The sequence below is a fragment of the Eschrichtius robustus genome, chromosome 18 (genome assembly GCF_028021215.1).
Source record: "Eschrichtius robustus isolate mEscRob2 chromosome 18, mEscRob2.pri, whole genome shotgun sequence".
NCBI classification, from domain to species: domain Eukaryota; kingdom Metazoa; phylum Chordata; class Mammalia; order Artiodactyla; family Eschrichtiidae; genus Eschrichtius; species Eschrichtius robustus.
Window position 1 is genome coordinate 71003111 of NC_090841.1, and position 18850 is coordinate 71021960.

The window sequence follows — 18850 nt, forward strand, 5'->3', positions numbered from 1 at the left end:
CCTGATAATTTAGGCCACCTCATAGCTGTCCTTCTTCCAGAACACTACATCATCACTTCCATTCATTTATAAAATAACTAATAAAAAGCCTGTCGTAGCCTCAGACATGTTCAGGCATATATGACGTCTACTGTGTTCATAATAACTACATTACGTGAACAGCCTCTCTGTTGCTTAAATGTGTTGTTTTCCCATCAGTCTGACGGCTGTCTAGGCTTCTAACACAAATTTAAGGCAGTTTCACATTGCTTTGATGAATCATTTTCTACATTAAATGAAGTATGTAAAAATTTAAAATAGATCTTAAATTCCCCCTAAAATATATTTCAGAACCCCTTTATTATGAAATATTTATTGAGATAGTATGCTTGTTTTCACTGATCTTCCCCATCCCTTGGGCACTATGTCTTTGGTCTGGGTGCATGTATAACTAACTAGAGGCTGTGAGTGCATCTAGAAAAGAGGCCAAGGCCACAAAGTGTTTTCAGAACACCACTCCCAGTGACCTGAATACAAGAGCTTTCCCTGAGCAGTGATATGGTCCAAATATAAACAGTGACAGTTACCCCCCTCCTGGGGGAAAAAGAGGAACCAGTCTTTCCAGGAGACTTTTGTGTATCCAACAGCTCAGTGGACACTTTCTGCCTCCCTCAAAATGAGTGTCCTTTCGTTTCCCCAAGTTCTCCATCCACACCCTGAAGCTGCAGTATTTGGCTCAGAACCTGTTATGACATGGGATTACAACCACAGCACACGAATTCTGTGCTCAGTGACGGAAGTTAACTATTTCCACGCACAGCTGTTTGGCTACCTTTTATGGTGCTATCTTTGGACTGACACTTTCTGAGCAATGGCAAGAAGGAAAAAATACACTGGGAGTCCTTTGTGACCTATCAAGTCATTTGTGTCTAGCTCCTGAGATAGGGAAGGGGGCTCTTCTTAATGCACGTGCAAGTAATTACACGAAAAGATGCCTTGCAATATAAAGAGATACATGTGAGATTTAACTCTGCCTCCACATAGCCCTCTCTTCATTTATATTTGAATCATCATTTCGCTAGGGAGAAATCCCCAGGAAAACAGAGATGTCTTTACAAACCGCGTTTTTATAATAGATATCTAGGTCCAGTTTCCAAAGTTAACGTCTCCTTTCTCGGTCAACATTCTGTTTTCAGGTGCAACAAGTAGTAAGGAGACCCAAGATATTCTCTACGCCCGACAAAAGATTATTGTTGTAGCAAAGGCCTTCGGTCTGCAGGCCATAGACCTGGTGTACATCGACTTCCAGGATGGAGAGGGGCTTCTCAAGCAGTCGAGAGAAGGAGCTGCAATGGGATTTACTGGTATGATTCTTAATAATATCTTAGAAAGCAGTATCTAGATTAAGCAAACATTCCAGAAAAACAGAAATTTAACCAGGAACTGGTGTTTCTAATGTAGCCAGGTGTCTCATGTACTTATTCCACTATTTGAAACATGAAAAAGTTATCCAGGACCAGAACCTGCCAAACAAATTGTCATGTTTGTCTTTGGCTCCACAAGTCAAAAAACAAAGCACTCGTTTTAGTTTCTCCTAATATTACTTACCAGTTTTTTCTGTCCTCTTAAGTATTTTGTTGCAGTTTTTGCTGACACGAGGGGAGGGATGAGGCCATTTTAGAAGTGTTTTTGAGGGAACTGCCGTAAGAATTTGAGTTGATGGGGAGAAAAAAATTTCCTCAAATATTCAAAATATTAATTTATTTCTGAAAAAAATTTAGTGGTATCTTCTTTTTTTTTTTTTTTAAACTCATAACTAGCCTTTTATTCTTCTGGCACTTCAAGCCCCTCCTTACTCTCCCACCTCCCAGTAAGTGTCTGTGCACCTGGTGACACCTATGGGCATTGGCTGGCACTAAGATCAGCGGGTCCTCGAAATCCTGTCCTGGAGAACAGGCAGATATCTGTTGATTGGTGTGCCCAATCACTCAGATACCCAGGAGCCCAGGGAGCAGCCGAAAATTATATTTTTGCAACAGAAATCTATTTTTTAAAAAACCACAATAGGATTCTATACACAAACACGTCAGCAGTTGCACACACACACACACACACACGTACACAACCATGGGTAAAAAACACCATAAGCTCTTTTATTCTTATTTGTTCTCCTGCTGCAAGTTCTAAGGATATCCTGATCAGAGATGCACCCAAAAAATAAGGAAAAGAGACAAGCATCCATGCTATTCCTTTTGTAAATATTTTTGAAATGTGTTCATTTAGAGGTCAATGAAACAAACATTTCATAAAGTGACCTTCAATGTTAACGATACCTTCGTGGATGTTAATTTAACCCAAAGTAAAATTGAAAGACTGTAGAAACCATTTTAGTGTTATAGTAGAATTAAGTAAAGCTCTGACCTTTGTGTTTGTGTTTTTAACATAAAGAGTTAAAATGTGATTCCCCCAATTTGTTAAATAAATAAATAAATGTCTATTATAGAGAAATATTTCTCAGTCATCTGAACTATTAATAAATGAATCCTTCCTACATTTAATAGTGACTGAGAAAGAAAGAGTCCCTCCACTGAATCCCTGGCGTCGTCCTTGTCTCTGTGCCTGTGACACCTGCCTCTTTCCAACGACCTGTTAGGATGTGGCCCAAATGGAAAAGTTGGAGAAAAACTCCATGAAATCTATCTAATAGACCCCGATGTTGTTGGTCTAAAATATGTGGCTTTGGCTGCCAAGCAGCCAGATGTTGCTCTGAAATGGGCACTAATACAATAAAAAATAGAAAACACTAAATTGATGGGGGCCTCTCTCACCATCTCTCAGGATAACCTGGGTGTCCCCTGCTTCCTCTGGGGTAAATGTTTGCTCCAGAACTTATAAGGGAGTTTGAGAGTTTCTCCAAGAGACAGGACTGAATTAAATTGGTCCCTAATTCAATCGTAGAAGACAAGTTATTGCAAATCAGATTTAAATTTCTAGACTGTGCCCAACTCAGCATGAGGAGCTTACGGACTTGGCACTATTGTTTCTCAACAACAGGGAGTATTAAATCACAAAAAAAAATGGAAGTGGAAGGGAGAGGGGAGAGAATGAGGAGGCACGGAGGGTACAGTGCCCATTATATATTCAAGTGAACAAGTCAGTAAAGTAGGAAGCTAAACTTCAGAGCCATTTTGTAATTTTTAGAAAGAAGGTCTTTATTGTCCCAATTATATTTCTATACACCAAGAAAAGGTAATTAGTCTGATAATAAGATAGGAGATTATTTGTAGTATTTTTAAACAATAAGTGCTTTAATGAGTATTTTAGACCACTCACGATCTGCTTGTCCTAATTATTTGTCATTTAATTGCCATACTTTGGGCTTTGCACAAGAAGGGAGAAAAGGAAGGAAAGAAGGAAGGAAAGAAAGGGGAGGGAAGGAAGGAGAGGAAGAAAAAAGGAGAGCTACACACCCTATCTGAAGCAAGTGGTTGAAAGTTTTAAAATTCAATAAAGTATTATGTTATCCATAACACTGATAAGGATCTGTGCTAATAAGGATTTTCTCGACTTTTTAAAATTAGATATTTTTTAATGAGTTGTAGTTTTTTTGCAACTTAGCCATGTAACAAACAGCTGGTTACAGTTTCTTTTCTGTAATCATTGTTTCATGGGGCCGCAATCCATGTAAATTGACTTTAAATCAATGCATTGGCTGTATAAATGACTATTAACTTTAGGAATTATTTTTATAAAAAGAAACCAAAAATAAATCTTGGAATAAAGCTTTAACAGCCAACTTAGTCATCACAGTTATTCCAGTACTACATGCTGAGAAGAAAGATTATAAATATGAAGCACTATAGGTTTCCTTCTTTTTTGCAATCTTTTGTAGAAGACAAAAATGACACCATCATACAGTTACCTAAAAGACTTGACAGGTATTGATTTAAAGCACGATATATCAAGTGGTACTGTAAAAAGGATTTCATGGTCATAAATTTTAATGTCTTCCAATTTTGCACCCTCTCAGTAACTTGTCAATAACAACTCTTCTGTATAAAATATTTGCTTTGCTCCCAAATGGCATTAAAGTCTGATGTTCAGTTGTTGGGATATATAAGATTTGACGAAAGATAACTTCACATATGGAGGTTCATAAATTTCTAAAACCTAACACATATCTTAAAATTAGCCTCAGTACCAAAATATGGCTACTTAAAAGCCATCATTAGTTTCACAGCATTGTAAATAGTTTATGTTTTGCTTCTCAATTTATAGTGTCTGTACCAAGAAGTTCCCATGAAATCTGGCTTTTTACACATCAGTGTAAATTATGTACATAAATTATAAAATTCAGGACTAACAATTAGTACAAAATGACTACCAGAACTGACATCCTTTATTAATAATATTGTAACAACTGTTAGATTACTTAAATATAATTTCAATATCTACTATCGAAAAAAAGTCTCATTTGTCATAATTGATGTTATTTGTTCCCAGAAATTATTCCTCAAATAATTTAAAGCATCTTTATTTATATAGGATTTTAATGTTTTATTAGTATGCTGACAGATAATGAAATAGCAACATGAGGATGTTTTAATTATGCTACTGTAAAGAAAAGATACTGTTATATTTATTTACTTAAACTCTTTTTCATGAAATACTAAAATTTTTTTAGAAACATTGTTCTTTTTTCTATTTGACAGAATAATGACAGTAACAGGAATGGACCTTTTATAAAACATCACGGATATAATTTGTACTGGCTATATGTTAAAGCTGCTATTTCAAAAGCAAAGCAAATTGATATGCCAACAAATATACTTAGCAGAGTAAATTATCATTAAGTGTACATTCATTTTTAAAGAACCAAATATGTCTATAATTTTATCATATAATAAAATATAATCTCATCATTATTATAACATTAAATTATGTTGCATTTTATCAATGACCTGATTAGATTCCACTCTTCCCTGATTTTTAAATTGTTTTTTTAATGACTACATGATTTCATAGAATCCTGTGACTCTTATCTTTGTATAATGTTTTAATTTAAGATTCCTTTCTAAAGCTTTTTTAAAACCGTTACTACAGAAATAAGATTTCTTCTGGGGTGTCTAAGCATCTGTATAAAGGAGAAATATCCAATCTTCATTCCATAAGCAAAAAGGGAAAATCTGAGGGGTTTTTTTTTTTGGTTAGAGAAACTTTATGTAATTTTTTATTTAAACATTTTTAAATGGAGTAATCTAGAGATCACAGTGTTCGAATCTGCCTTCTGTTTCACTATACTGAATAAAATTTTTTTCATTGAAATCCAATTTTCTATTAGTGGTTAGAAGGGATACACTAAATTCATCTAAAAGAAAGAAAATTGAATGTATTATTGTAAGACACTATTGATATTAATATAGTTGTAATGTCTGCTTCTGTAAGCTTTATGAAAACCAACAGACCACTTTTAAAAGAAATCATGGAAGATGGGATAATGGTACAGAATAAGCAAAAGACAACTTGCAGAATTGGAAAGAATTAACATGTAATTTTTTTCTACTTTAACTTAAAATAATCACTTTAATTTGCAGACATTATCCTTTTAAAGTTCCAGCCAAAGCAGTTATTCAACGTGCTGCCTGGTCAATCCACCTGTAACTAAAAATGAGAGATTATCTGCTCTAAGGTGGCATTTCTATAGGATCGGAAACACAATTACTCCCATTGTTGTATTTGTTCTTATGTGGTATTCTGGAAAAGCCTGCCTGATTGTGTTATTTTCTTTTTAAAAAGTTCTAAAAATAATTAGTTATTTTACATACAGACTGTAAGGCATTCAGGAGACTGGCGTGGTTGAGACATTTTGTTTGAACATCTGTTTGTTGTTTTGTGTTTCTGGTGTTATTAATCTTTGTGTAGGTAAGCAGGTGATACACCCTAACCAAATTGCAGTGGTCCAGGAGCAGTTTTCTCCTTCCCCTGAAAAAATTAAGTGGGCTGAAGAACTGATTGCTGCCTTTAAAGAACATCAACAATTAGGAAAGGTAAATGTTTTGTTAATGCCTTGAAACATTGGTGAAACTGGCGTTTAAAATACTGTGGGGAAGAATGAAAAAATGTATATTGTTCTAGTGGTTTTTAAAAACTCGTATTTTGAGGAGGAGGATGTGTGTGGGCTTAAGGGGGACAACATTTATCACTGAGAAATTCACTTAAGGTAAATTTGCCCTTCCACGTTCCTAAATATTTCACTCACTGGATCTCAAGTCTCTCATTTTATTCTTTTCATAAACTATATTGGCAGCCTTTGAGAGAATAGAAGTCTGTTTAGTTTTACTCTACAGACCTGATGCAGCATTCATATGAAAATAATTTTAGATCAGAATGAGAACAAGTTGTAATGAAATAAACACAGTTTGATCAAATGGTTCTTGCGGAGAGAAGAAATAAATTTCAAGTTATTTTAATTTGGGGGGAAAAAAGTACAAAAATCTCCTCCGGTTTAGTCATTTAAGAGTGGGAGGTTGTATATGTGTTAGTACCAATTTCTGGACCTGAGATTTGGATAGAATGGAAAGCAAATTAACACTGGAGTATGGTTGTTCCTAATTTAGTGCATCATTGAGCCTCGCGTTTCCTGCTCTGTGGGTTTCTGCTATGTAAATATTGCAGTGGTGATGCACAATCTGTCTCCACTTTGTGCCAGTAACACTTAAATTAGGTGTCGCCTGAAGGAAGATTTTATGCTAGTTGCAGCATTGTCAGTTAATTATCTTAAAGGTTATTTGCAATAATACCGTTTGCCTCTTTTTAAGAGGATGGGGGGAAAGTTGCATTTATAAATCCATCCTAGAGGTTGTATCTAAACCTGGCCTTGTCACTTACATAAGGAGTGAAGTTTTGATGCCCGTAATGCAAAAGTACTTAGGGGAGAAAGAATGTTGAAACGTTATGAAGGTTCTAAATGTTAAACAGTACCCCCTACAAAAAAAAAAGAACAAAATTGGTTTTCAGTGGTGAACCGGTGACATCAGTGTGAGAAGTGTGGCTTACACTTTTCACTGGCAGTAAAAACACCTAAAAATCCCAGGGCTTTCGAAAGTAGGTAACAATATTAAGTGGGTCACTCCCTCCCTCTCATTACCTGCCTTCAGCTCCAGCCATGCTCGCATGCTCACCCTCACACACTTTCAGGCTCATCTTTGCACAAACTTGCACTTAAAATCAAAAGACGGAATATATGACACTGGAGACATCCCATTTGGACTATAGCAGTTTCGGGATAAACAGCAACCTTTCGTTTCAAATCAGTAGTGACTATCAAAAAAAACATATTGCAGTGGGTAAAAAGATTTTTTCAGTTGACATTATGTTTTATGTCCACTTCTATATCTTGATCCCAAAATCCAGATCCTCCATGAATAAATATAGATACTTATCTAGAGAGAAGAGCCATATACTTTCACATTTATACATGCAAATAACTCCATCCACTCCCCTCTCCTGCATGCTTGCCTGTGCACACACTCACTAAATGTTCTGTACCTCTGTGTGTGCCTTATGCCAGCTAAGGATATGTACCTGATAAATACTTCCTACTGAAGTAAACTGAGGCAGGATGGGGACCATCCAAACGGCAGACCAAGTAGAGTTCCAGTCTGGGCCAACACTGCCTTCTTGAACTGTCTACACTGGGTTTCACACTGGATAAAATCAAAGGGCGCCACTGGCATTATAAGCAGCTAGAGGTGTGGAAGAAGTTACCTAAGTTTCTGTAGTCAGCAAAGAAAATTCAAACTAGAAACACACTCTTTTACCAGCATTTAAGTTCTTGAATGAGGGAAAAACACTTTTCCATTGTATCTTGAAAGTGCTATTCCCAGGGAAAATTGCCCTAAAGTGTCCTTGCCTTTTGATGATGGCAACTTAGATGTTAAATTCTGAACTGTTTTTTTTTTTTTTTTTAAATAAGAAATGCCCTCTTGTTGGGACATATGCTTTCACAACAGTGTGGTAGAATAGCTTTTCTTAACACAGAACCATAGAAATTGGAGCAGAAGGGAGGCTCACTATTAGGTCACTTCTTCCCTGCCCCATTCGTGTAGGTTTGTTTCCTACAGCAAATTCTCCTGGTGCTTTGTCCAGCAAGGTTTAAATGATTCAAGTAATGGGGCTTCCAGTGGGGACATATGGTTATTTTATCCAATCCGCATGTTTCTTTCACCTTGCCTATAAATTGGCTGGTCACAAAAATTGGGTCTGCAGGTAGGCGACTCTGGGTCTTGAGGGGTCTTGGGGTTTAAATAATGTAGGTTCTGTTTGTAAAGATTTAGTATAAATAGGTCGCTCAGTTGTATAAAATATTGCTTCCAACAAACATCTAATCTGTTTTATTTCAAATGTGACTCACTGATGAAAACATAAACCCTCGGATACTCTGTCCAAAGCACAGGTGACTCTCTCAACGATGGGAGACTGATGGTTTGTGTCCTAGTGAGATAGTTATAAATTTCTAAAAGACCTTTTTTCGCCCTCTGATGGAAATTTCATTCAAGTAATGCTTTCAAGTAGAAATGACCCAAGAAGGCAAAACTATGTATCGTTGGTTTTCTCTACTTCCTGGTCCCATCGTAAATTATATTCTGCCCTAAGATGAAAGGTACAGCTGAAGCTCACAGTTAGTGCTGGGTCACTTGTATTTTCTATAGTGATAATAATATTATTACTCAAAATAACAAACTTCATGAGAATACTTAGATCACAAGTAGATAAATTTTTGGGGTTTAGTCTTCAGTATCACGGGAATTTTTTTTGTTCTATATTAATTAAAAGTCCTAAGGAAATAAAGTTTGATGCCCTTAGTCTAATGTTGGCTAAAAAATACTTTACATTAAAAAATAATAAAAAATAACAATCTGCTCATATAATCTGTCTCTGTTTGGCAGGTAATGATACTTGTGACTGCTTTGTTTCAGGAAGCTGAAGATATTTATTTTCAGGCTAAAAAATTTTGTCTGGCATGACAGTCCCCATCATAAGAATTAGGGCTATAGACTGATATTAGGGACTCATTAAAATCTGTTGGAAAAAGTTTAAACATTCCACATACTCTGTGCTCCTATTTTAATTCCCATAAGCTAAAATATTTCTACTTTAGCTGACACCAGTTGTGAGGTATATATCCACACTATTAATCACACTTGATTCTTTCTTTCATCCTTCCAGAAAAATATAATTTGAGATACAACCTGCATGTCATTAACTATTTTAGTCTCAAATCATTTGGCGAAATATTTTAGCCAGGATAAATCACTGCCATGTGATTTGTTTTAAATTTGTAAAGTATTTTCTTAAAAGTTAATTTCATTTTTGATGTCATTTTTTTTCATAATAACAATGATTCCAATATTTGAAAATTCTCCATTCGGAACTGAATTTAGTATTGTTTAAAATATGATTTTAACACTTCTTTTGTTATCAACTAAGAACTGTATCTAGTATGAAATTAGATAATTGAAATGAAATCATCCCAAGCAAATAATTAGTTAATATTAGTTGATATCAATAAAACTGTAATTTGTATATAAATAAATACATATACATATTTATACTATATATATATATATACATTCATATATGTATGCTACTGAGTATTTTTTCACATCTATATTATAAATTCAGTGCTAAATTCATCACTTCTTAGGCAAAAATGACAGCTAAAGGAAATAGTCGGTTGCTTTTTTTTTTTTTTTTTTTAATGTGGGATCTTCCCGGACCAGGGCACGAACCTGTGTCCCCTGCATTAGCAGGTGGATTCTTAACCACTGCGCCACCAGGGAAGCCCGGTTGCTTTTTTAAAATGATTGATAATCCCAGGAAATCCTACATTTAGAATTTACCATTTCTTTTCAAATAGAGGCTCGAGCAGAAAAATATGAAAAAATAGCAAAAGGTATTAAGAATAGCAACATGTATTACATGAGATCGATCTTTAAAGGTACTTTGCTAGAATATTCATATTTCTGCAGTGTCTGGCTACCAATATAGCTTTGCTTCATTTTCAGTATTCTAAGCACTCTATTCATAGTAAATCTGTAAATGCTTTATTTGGTTTTGGAGGGATTTTGTTTAAATTTTTCAATATTTTTTGTTCATTATAGCTTCTCAAGCTGGCTAAAAACCGAGGAAGGGAAAGTGTCCACCTTTAAAATCTAGGTTCCACTAGTAATTATAAAGGTCAAAAATAAGGTCACTAGCTGACATAACAACTATAAACAACACACATAACTGAAACATCCTAACTTCACTCAAGAGAGAGCAATAATGCAGATTAATATGTTTACATTAATAAGCAAATCCCCTATAGGAATATAAATTGGGAACTTATATCTTAATAAAGAAAGAAAAAAGAAAGAGGTTTTTTTCCCTCATGTAAGTCTTTTCGTCTAGAAAATTACAAAGAATAATTCCCCCTCCCCAATATTGAAAGCAAATTATTTTCATAGGTATCTGATTACGGCTCAGACACCTTTTGTTTGTGTTTCCAAATGCAAGGCTTTACAAAAGAAATACTGTTTGGTCCAGATGGCCTTCTAGAAGGCGCCCTGAGAGAACTCAGAAGTCTCTCTAGCCAAAAATATTGTTTCCGCTTATTCAAGTGCCAGAAATCCCACTGCCACTCTTTCACGCAGATAAAATAAACCATCCAAAGATTTGGTTGTTGTCTTTGTCAAAGGAAGGGGTTGATTCCACTAATAGACAACAGTGTGCCCTCCCACACTCATGCATCCCACTGCCTACAGGCTTGCCCCCTTTATTTGTAAGCAGAAATGCTAAAATCAGAACTGAGTGATTGCCAGTGAAAATGAAAGAGGAAGGGACATCACTCTACTTTTGAGATGCTTAGTTATTGCATTTCTCCATTTATTTCCTTGTTCATTGAAAATCTTTAGAACTATATCCCATAATTTTGACTTTAAAAAGTCAAGTTCTTAGAAAAGTTGATAGTCTGCCAATGGTGACTTTAAGGTTGATTTGATTAACAACAAATTGCAGATTTCTAAACACTTAAAGCAAGGCAGTACGGTTTTACTGCTGATCATATCCTATTTCACATAGGCTTAGTGGCAAGTGGCTGATTTAGTATTAGAGGATAAGAGATTTTGTATGTAGGTTAAATCTGATAATTTTTAAAGTTGTTGGTTTCATCCTTAATTTATAACACATTCTGAAGGATATTTTAATCAAAATACTTGTATTCTGGTTTATATGTTTCAGGATTTTTTTCTTGCTCAATTTCAATTTTAAAAAATGTAATTCTGTTAGATGAAATCTCAGAAATATTCTAGTTAAATCCCTTCAGTTTACAACTTATAAAATACACTGAGACCCAACTTGGGTTTGGAAGTTACCCAAGGTCACTCACAGCCAAGATGGTGATAGAGACCTGACCAGAATGTGGGGCTCACTTTGTAAATAAAGATAAGAACATAGCTTAAATCTGGTTTCAATTCGGTCACAATGAATCTGCACGCTAATGACCAAAACTAGATAGAGCTTTAAAAGTATTCAGTCACAAAAAAAAAAAAAAAAAAAAAGTATTCAGTCACAAACAAAATGTGAATTTCATTAGTTCAGATTAGAATCTTTTTCTTAGTCATGCACTTTTTTTTTTTTTTTTTTTTGGCATGAGCAGAAAGTGATGAGGAAGGAAAGAGCAGAGAGTATCCCTGTACCTTCCCAACCTTGCTAGCTATTATTCCCCACATCGCTCCCTCCTTCTCAGTTCTGAACCCTGCGCTTGTCCACTGCCCTGCCCCAGAAAGACTTATTGGCTCTGATCACTGCAAACCTCATTCTGTTTTATTAGTCATTCAATCTCCTAAGGTAGGTTGGAAACTCTCAGAGCAAGACCGGGGGCCTTTGGCAAAGAGGCCGTATCTGGCCCCGAGCTCAGTTTCATCTCACTCAAAGGACAAGTTCCCAAAGTCCTGTTCTCAGTTACACCTGTGGTTGCAAAAACACACCATGCCTTTCAGTGCCTTTAATAGCAAGAGCCAAATAAGGGCCATGAAAGGATGGTTTTACTCCTTGGACATCTTTCTCTCTCTTCTCCTCTTACGGTATTTCTCCCTCTTAGGATGTGTGGGTCTGCATGTGTGTTTCTGTATATGTCCTTCCTGTTCCTTCCCCATTCCTCTTTCCATGGATTCTTTTTTGTTTCCTCTTTTTCCTTATATCTCTCTTCCTTTCTCACCACATCACCTCCACACCCCGCCACTACCCCGTGCCTTCTCTCCTTCAGCTGATTGTAAGAGAGAAGTTCAGAGCCTTCTTTTAATATTTTGTGGTACTTATTAAAGAATTTTGTAATTCTTTTTATATTAAAAGCAGCCAAATGGAGCTTTTACTTTACTAAGAAATATAAATCAAGAGTTTCTAGAATTCTCTTTTTTTTCCATTTTAGGTTAGTGGACCTCAATGAAAAAAAAAAAGTGGGGGAATTTCTCACCACTACCCCAGAGAGTAAAGAATTCTTTCTATCACAGATCTCCCTGCAGCATCTTGGATGGAAATAGGTACACGATATACATTTAGTAAATACTATTTAGCTAACTGGTTTCTAAATTTCTGACAGTGCTAAAAAGAAATTATCCGTTTTACTTTTTAACAATATATATGATACTGACCTTTTTTCCCTTCTAGAAAAGTTGAAAGAAAGATTTTCACCAATTATTTCATCAGTTATTGTTCATCAGTTGTATTTTAGTAAATGTTTAAACTTTAAAGTGCCTTCTAGTTAATGTTAGTTCATTTAGATATATTTTCCAAAGAAAGAATAAGGCTACAGCATTTAAAATAGAAGTCTAATATTATTGGTCTTAGCTGCAAGCTGCTATAAAAAGGCCCTCATTCTCTGCTTTTCTCATAGGCAATATCAGCTTAAATTTGACGTAAAATATTCTGAATTAAATGCAAGTATTTACACATTTATCTCAGGATTAAAAATAAAATATTTTCCAAGATTTCTAGTTTCAAAAAAAATCTGAGAGGTGATAGTTGCAGAACTCTATGTAATTAGTAAAAGTCAATGAATTATACACTTAACAATGGGTGAAGTTTATGGTATGCAAATTGTACCTCAATAAAGCTATTAAAAAAACAGAAAATTAAGCACAACGTTTAGTTTGCTAGCAAATGTGGAAACTCCTTTAGATTGCAATATGCTTATAAATCCAATTGTTTCACCTCGGTAGGTAGCTTTCCATGTGGCATACTTGGCCTGATTTTTCCAGATATCCTTATCAAAAGATATTTAAAATAAAGACTTGTCTATTCCTGTCTGATCATTTTGCCTGAATATTTTAAAAGATAAATCCTGTTGCCTACATTTAGTGGGTTCTGAGAAGAATTTTAAAAACAGAAGGCACCTTTGGTCTCCCTATCCGTTTGTGAAGTAAGGATGCTCTGGTCCACTGAGACCCTCCATCTGGGCAAGTAGACAACTCAGGACTGGTCACATATTAAGATAATTGACCTAAACATTCACCTCAGCTCTCCTCCCTACTGTTCAGCCACCTCCATCTTCCCTGCCAAATTCATCTTCCAAATCTTCTACTAATTCTTCTTTACTCCTCCAGCTTCCTAAAACTATTGGTAAAGTCCCAAATTAATCTTACCAATGTCCAACACATGAGTGTTTCTATTTCCTGTGTAGAGCTAAAGCTAAATAATTTCATGCTTCCTTTTTAAAAAGCAAGATGTTAATGATGTCCCTTCATTTTACATCCACTCAGGTGCCACGTTCCAAAGAATTTCCTCTTTTTATAAACGTGTCAGACCATTTGTCTTCGCTAGTAGTCTTCCTTTTCCTGCTCACCGTCTGCTGAAAACTATCCTGTTTCACCACTGCCTCCGGCATAGCCGTGCTCCCAACTGCTGGTCACCTGCATCTGATTCCTATCTCCTCCGGCTGATAAGTTTTTAAATTCTTTTAAATGGATTTAAAAGAATTAAATACAGAGGGGCCGCTTGGACAGGTGATTCCCCACGTCCTCTCAGGCAGCACTGACCTGGCAGCTGGAACTGCACTGGAGGGCATACAGGACCCTCCATCCCGTTCTCCATGGAGGGTTCTGTGCTCTTTTTTCAAGCCAGAGAGCCACAGGGGAAAGACAGGGGGAGGGATGGGAGGGATAAGGAGGGAGCTTCTCCAGGCTTTTCCACCTTTCAGAACTTGGAAAATAAATCCAACAGGCTGCCCAGGATGCAGGATACCCAGCACCCGACACCCCCTCAGAGGCTGTGCTCTGAGGCAGGGGCTGAAGGGATCCTGTTGAAGCAGTTCAATAGGCCCGAATTGTCACTATATTCCCCACTCAGGCACAAAACAAACCCCCTTCAAATATTTCAACTGTTACATTCTTATGAATCATTTAAAGGGCCACCCCTTCAAAGGCCATGGAATATCACCTGTCAGAATTTCAGTGCTAGTAGTAAAGACAGATTAGCCCAATGTGACTTGCCCATGTTGAATGACTTCAGTTGAGCTTTTAGAAATTTCAAGTAGAGATATATTAACATCTGTAAATTCTCTGGTCATAGAGTGAACGACTATTGAATTTTAATTCAAAATATTAAAATACCTATCAAATTATCACTACAATTTAAAGTGTTAAAAAAAGAAAAACATGTTCTCTATTCCCCAAGTCCTCAATAGTATTCTTTTACTCTCAATGGCAGTTTTAAAAGATGGTTTATCCATAAAACAAAGGGTTACTGATATTCAGAAGCACAAAGATCAAATGTCACCTCCTTTAATCCTTCTTACAAATGCTTTGGGTTTTTTGAGGACTTAAAATGTCATTCACATTTTTATTATTGAATTTTTTCTCACTGAAAATATCCTTTGGTATTTCTGCCATCATAATAATTACAGTAAAAGCGTCCAAGTGGAAACTCAGGATGGAAGCACGTTGCATTTCAGTTGTTCCCAAGCCAGTTATTAAAATTGCATTTTCACATATTTGCTTATCTGGGCCTTACCTATATATATTAATTTTTTCAGCCTCATTCTAAGTAATAATATCTCTGAAATAACAGTTTAGATATGCTATTTATTTTTTATAAATCACATCAAAATTTTTTAAATATAGTATATGTAAAATAATATATATTAAAAATTTTTGATATTAATTTTTTCTATAATCATCTTATGTACCATGGTTACCAGACATGCTTTGAGGTATACTGATTAGTGGGAAGAGTTTGAGATTTGGGGTGAAAAACCCAAGATTCTAGTCCTATCCTACTCATAAGTTCCTTTAAAAAGATGAACTAATAACTGAACTGCAGTTTTTGTATCTGTAAGTCAGATTGTTGGATCCCCAGACTACTCTAGAACAGAGAAAAAATTACCCAGAATAAAGGAAAGAAAACAAGTGGTTCAATTTCCTCCCCCTCAGGGTCCAGGGCCCCCTTGGGTCCACCAGGGCAGGGAGCAAGAACAGAGGGAGCCCTGTGGGTTCCAGTCTGGCTGCATCAAGCAGGGACTGAGTCCTGTGTGCTTTGTCGTGAGGAAAGTCTGTTGTCCCTCTTCCAGATTGCTCTCATTGAGGCTAGATTAGGCTCCCTTTCCTCAGGCCGTAGAGAAACCCCTTCATCAACAGACAGATCCAGTAACTCATACTGTGGTCCTTCATTTTGCTTGATCTATTGAGTCACTGATGACCAGAAGTACAGGGGGCTCTTGTCGAACACAGAAGGCCAACCCCACTCGCACATATGGATACACTGCTCTGTTTCCCCTGCCCCTATCTTGACCTTCATTTGGCATCTCTCACCTTCTAAAGCTGACTTTAAAAGTACCTGTTCCCTTGGGAATTCCCTGGTGGTCCAGTGGTTAGGACTCCACACATTCATTCCTGAGGGCCCAGGTTCAATCCCTGGTTGGGGAACTAAGATCACACACGCTATGCGGTGCAGCTAAATAAATAAATAAAGTACTGTCCCCCAAAGCCCCTCCGAGGCCAAACCACCCCGTTTTGATGGCTCTTTCTCTCTGCAGCGTCTAATTCCTTAAGCACCACTTACAGATAGACTCACTTGCACTTCAACCGTTAAGTCATTTGCATGAGTTAACCTGACCCCAGCCCAACATCACATTTGCTTAGGTCAGTCCCTGTGTCCTACTGGAGGCTCAGCAAGTGTTGGCCAACTGACCAGGGAGTATTACCAGACCAGGGAAAGATCAAGTGGCACAGAAAGACACTTGCAGGTATAGGAGAACAGAAAGGTAAGAGTGATTCTGTCTTCCCAAGTCATTGTCCCTTCAGTCACCCAGCTCAGGCCCCACAAAAGAAACAAGCTTCACTCAGAACCATGTTTTGGGTGCTGGATTCTGGGGATTCAAAGATATGTGAGACCCTGTCCTCAAGGGCTTCCCAACATAGTGAGAAAGACAGCGACGTAAACAAATAATTACAGTAGAGTGTGACAAATGTTGTTACAGGAGGACGTGTAAGGGAAAGAAGGAGAGAAATGAGCCCAACCAGGGAAGTCTAAAAATGCTTCACGGACATGACATCTTCTGACGTCTTGAAGCATAAGGAGCAGTTTGCCGGACAGACAGGGAAAGGACCATCAGAGCAGAGAGCAGAGCCTGTGGGAGAGGTGCAGAGGTGTGTGTGTGTGTGTGTGTGTGTGTGTGTGTGTGTGTAGACTGGCAGGAGACTAAGCTGAGAGCAGAGGCAGGGCCTGGTCTCACCGTGGGGAGCCCTGGGCCCCCAGCTAAGGAGATTGCACTTGATTTTGTAAGTCCAAAGGGAGCCAAAGCAAGGTTTAAGCAAATGGATGATCTTATCTGATATTTTAGAAAAATAACATCACGGTCCCAATTAGGAAGGTGTCCCAGCAGTCTCTCAGCAAGACCTCTGCTGTCCAGCCTGGGAGCCAGGCAGCCTCCCCACTGAGCTTTGGGTGCCTGGTAACCAAACTTAAATCCTTACCCCTTAGCCAAATTGTGAGGGGACCAAGGCCATACTAGGGCCTGTCCAAGGACTCCAAGTGTGATAGGTTGAAAAACAGGAAAGAAAGAATGAAACAGTGCCCATTTGTGTCTCTGTGAGCATCATTTTCCCCATTTTGAGGGGTATCAAGGAGCAATTAACTTTGGGAGTAAGGAAGAGCTTACTCTTGGGAAGCTCAGGGCTGGGCCTGAGAGAGTTTAGCAAGAAGAGGGCACAACCAAGGTCCTAAAGACAAATTCCATAGTGGCCAACACTGACTAAAAGTTTTAGGAATTCACTGGGAACTGTAATGAGGTAAATAATTCATTGGGCATAAGACTTAGCATCATAGAGGAAGAAATAAAGTGTCACTCTGAAAAAGAAGGCGTATAGCAGCTGTGCTCAAATATTATCATTAATTCTGACAGAGCAACATCATCATGGGAATGTGCCAGAGAGAGCTCCCTGAATGCCCAGAGAAGTTATTTGAAAATACAATGAGTAGGGAAAGGATTAGATCAATTTATGGGTGCTAGAAAAGTACTCTTTTAGTACTCTACAGAAAAAAATTCTCAAGTGCTAAGTGCCAGAAATGTAAAATATATGAATATTTCCCATAGATGTGATTACTCTTGTCATCACCACCATCATGATCACCAGTCCTTTTGCCATCAAATTGTAAGTCAGATTCTCCCCCATTGAAGAACTTCAGGGTCTGATAAAGTTCATGTTATTTCTGTGCCTATCTTACCACCAGGCAATGACCCAGATGTTAGAAAAAGTACAGCCCAATAAGTAATTGTTTTCCTTCCTATACAGATAACACCTATGCTAAGGTGATACTGCTCTTCATTTCCAGGAGGCTGAAGCCATAGACATGTGTATAGTAAGAGGTGCCAAAGTGGCTGACTAGTGATTTATTACAACAAATAACTCAATAGGTAGTTGCTGAATAAAAGCCCGTTGTGCGGAGGTGGAGCCCCATGACAACTCTAGCGGGAAATGCATGACATGCACTAGGTACACAATATCATGTCTAAGTCAACAGTGTGAAATGGCAAACATGGTCCTGATTGGTAAGAAGGGCAGACTTTTCAGGCCTCTGATCTCCCTATTCATAACACTGGCTTATTCTCTAATTCTTGTTGCATTTTATGGCACCTGCTTCTTTTCTTCCGTGTCTCCTCCTGCAAACTGTAGGCTCCTTGAGAGCAGGGATGGAGTTGTACCCATTTAAAAGCCAGCCTAACCATTTCTACCCAGGAGAGCTAAAACACAGAGCTTCTCAAAGTTCAATGTGCATTAGAATCATCAGAGGGTTCCTGGCCAACGCCCAGACCTTCTGCATGAAACCTTATAGGATGGAGCCCAAGAATCTGCATTTTAACAAGCCACCTCCCCATTAGATGATTCTGATTCAGGCGGCCAGGCAACCCACTCGGAGAACAATCTACAAGCCCAGGGCATAAGCCTGGAGCGCACGCTTTGGATCAAATAGAGCTAGGTTTTATACCAGTTCTATACTTAGCGAGCCACAGGGCAGACTCGTACAAGTTTCTTTGTGCCTCAGTTTCCTCAGTTATAATATGGGGATGGATATATACTCATAGAAACAGATGAATACATACTCATTGCCAGGGGATGGAGGAGGGGGAATGGAGAGTAGTTGTCTAATGGTACTGAATTCCACTTTCGCAAGATGAAAAAGTTCTGGAGATCTGTTGTGCAATAGTGTGAATCTAACACTACAGACTCATATGCTTTAAAATGGTTAAGATGGTGAATTTATGTTATGTGTTTTTACTACAATTGAAAAGAAAAAAAAAAAAACAGTTTGTTAATGGGGATGGGTCATGGTATCT

The 18850-nt window shown here is 37.4% G+C and overlaps 1 protein-coding gene across 4 annotated transcripts in view; it reads left to right on the plus strand.

Moving 5' to 3' along the window:
* Window positions 1–18850, plus strand: part of CLYBL (citramalyl-CoA lyase) — a 242064-nt gene that overhangs the window by 212894 nt on the left and 10320 nt on the right. For all 4 annotated transcript variants that reach the window (XM_068526795.1, XM_068526794.1, XM_068526793.1 and 1 more), the window contains exons 6-7: window positions 1176–1343; window positions 5902–6026. In XM_068526795.1, coding sequence (XP_068382896.1) covers window positions 1176–1343; window positions 5902–6026 — 293 coding nt within the window. The remainder of the gene's footprint in view (window positions 1–1175; window positions 1344–5901; window positions 6027–18850) is intronic.